Source organism: Artemia sp. Qi Xiang Cuo, chromosome 9 (assembly GCF_049724085.1).
Source record: "Artemia sp. Qi Xiang Cuo chromosome 9, ASM4972408v1, whole genome shotgun sequence".
NCBI lineage: Eukaryota > Metazoa > Arthropoda > Branchiopoda > Anostraca > Artemiidae > Artemia > Artemia sp. Qi Xiang Cuo.
In genome coordinates this window covers 12,981,574-12,983,759 of record NC_142802.1, presented here as the reverse complement: position 1 = coordinate 12,983,759, position 2,186 = coordinate 12,981,574, and the positions used below count along the sequence as shown (strand labels likewise).

General features: G+C 35.7%; 1 protein-coding gene across 1 annotated transcript; it reads left to right on the top strand.

Annotated features, from left to right (window-relative positions):
• Positions 1-414: 414 nt before the first annotated feature.
• On the top strand, positions 415-1,875 carry LOC148948324 (putative serine/threonine-protein kinase DDB_G0280461). Its single transcript, XM_089094888.1, has one exon. It carries the CDS (start codon positions 415-417, stop codon positions 1,873-1,875), a length of 1,461 nt encoding a protein of 486 aa, XP_088951014.1.
• Positions 1,876-2,186: the final 311 nt, after the last annotated feature.

Genomic DNA, 2,186 nt, shown 5'->3' with positions numbered 1-2,186 from the left:
CGAAATCCAAGTTTTATGAGTATTCTATCCATTAGTAAGTCTGGAAGTGATGCATCGTAGGGATACCTAAATGCTGAAAAATGCTTTTTTTTCTGCATATTTAACGGTGGTAGTGGTTCAGACCCATGTACTCTCCCCCCTCGGATGCCGGCATCTATGGAACCAGCAAGCAGTATTTTTCTTTATTTTTAACGTAAAGCTGACTGTCAATACCGAATAAGAAACGCTATTTATTTTACATGACGTCATCGCAAATGAATTTTCTGAATTGATGGATAAAAGGAAGAATGATGTTGAATGATGTCATCATATCTATATACAACACGTCATAAATGACGTCACCTCTTGCATATAAATAACCCTTTCCTGTGATTTTCTTATTATTTAATCACTATCAAGTTAATGCAAACTATAATGTCAACTAAAGTTCTTTGCAAAGTTGAAAATTTTGAGAAGGGAAACAAAGCATGGTGTCGTACAGGAGAGAAGAGAGACGTAGTGAAGAAGATGAATATATTTAGATCTACTAGAATGTATAAACTGGGACCTGACACTACAAAAGTGTACTGGAAAAATGACAATTCAGGTCAGATGTACAAAAAGGTCTCGGTTTTTTCAAAAATCGAAAAGATGGCAGGTAACAAACATATTGATTCGTTCGAAAAATTAGACAAAGAGATTGTCACAATTTCCAAAATGCTATCCATGTTATATAGATCCCCTGAAGTGAAGAAAAGATTCAGATTGCGGAAGCAAATGATGGATTCTATACGACAGACAAACTCACTTCTGGAAAAATTGAAAGGTTACCAAAGCCGAACTGAAAAAATTGATTTAGATGGAATCTTATCGAGTTTCTATTTTCAAGTGGCGAAACTGAGTTCAACCATAGACAACTGGGAAAAAGAAGTGGAGAAGATGCAACAAATAGAATGTATAGCAAAGAAAAAGTTGTTTCAATCCGAGCAAACGGTAATTGATTCTAAAAATTTAGATAATATCCCAAAACTGATTGTTGGAAGTGATAAGATATTCCAGAATGAAGTTGGCAATGATGTATGCCTCCATGATCTTGACATAAAACTTGGTGAAGGCCAAGTTGGAGAAGTATCCCTCATGGAGCTAAATGGTATGAAAGTGGCCGTCAAAACTGTCCGACCTAGCCTAACGGGAAGCGACAAAAAAGATAGTTTAGAAATGCTCAAGCATGAAGCATCTATTATGAAGATGTTAAAAGACGACCATGTCTTAAAGTTTTATGGACTTTTTCGTAATAAAGATGAATGGAGCCTTATTATAGAATACGCTGAGAAAGGGACATTACAATCTCGTTTGGCGTTCCCAATGACAGAGGAAGAGAAGCTAAAAATTTTGGCCGATATAGTTGAAGGCATGCAGTACTTACACCAAACTCTAATACTTCACCGAGACTTAAAATCTGACAACGTCTATTTTAAGAAAGATGGAACGACTGTTATTGGTGACTACGGCCTTGCAATTAGGTTAGGATCCCCACAAGAAGTTTTTCATCATGGGGCATGTGGTCATTTTTTAAGGTCGGCTCCTGAAGTTACCAAGAGTGAGCCTTATGGTATAAAAGCAGATGTATATTCATTTGGTATACTACTAGCAGAAATTATTTCTGAAGAATCTGCAGAATATTTTGAATATACAGAAGATTTTTGTCTGGATTTCGAGCATTTTAACACAAATTTTGTCAAAAGGATTAGTGATTCCATTGAAATACTTTTACAATTGGTGAAAAGCTGTACATCACTTGACCCTTTCGCAAGGCCAACTTTCTTAGATATTCGAAGAAGGCTAATGGAAATTGATAGCGGCGAAGCACTGAAAGTACACTCTGTTCCGATATGAATTAAAGGCTCCTTGGTTACAACCTCTGAAAAAATAACCAAAGATAATACAGATATTGTAAATGACGAGTAGTACAAAATTTGCGCTTATATTAACCCTCTCTTCATGTTATCTCTGAACATGATTGTCAAATCAATCATGTTTCTCTGGTAAAACCCGGCCAACAGTTTAGTTCAAGCTGACACGTACATTTTTTTTATAAACTTCGATCCATATTACAGACCAATCGTAGAAAGAGAAGAACTCGAAATATTTTATTGCAAATAATATAGTGCTGTCTGAAAAATATTTCAGCCTAAGTGCAAATCCCT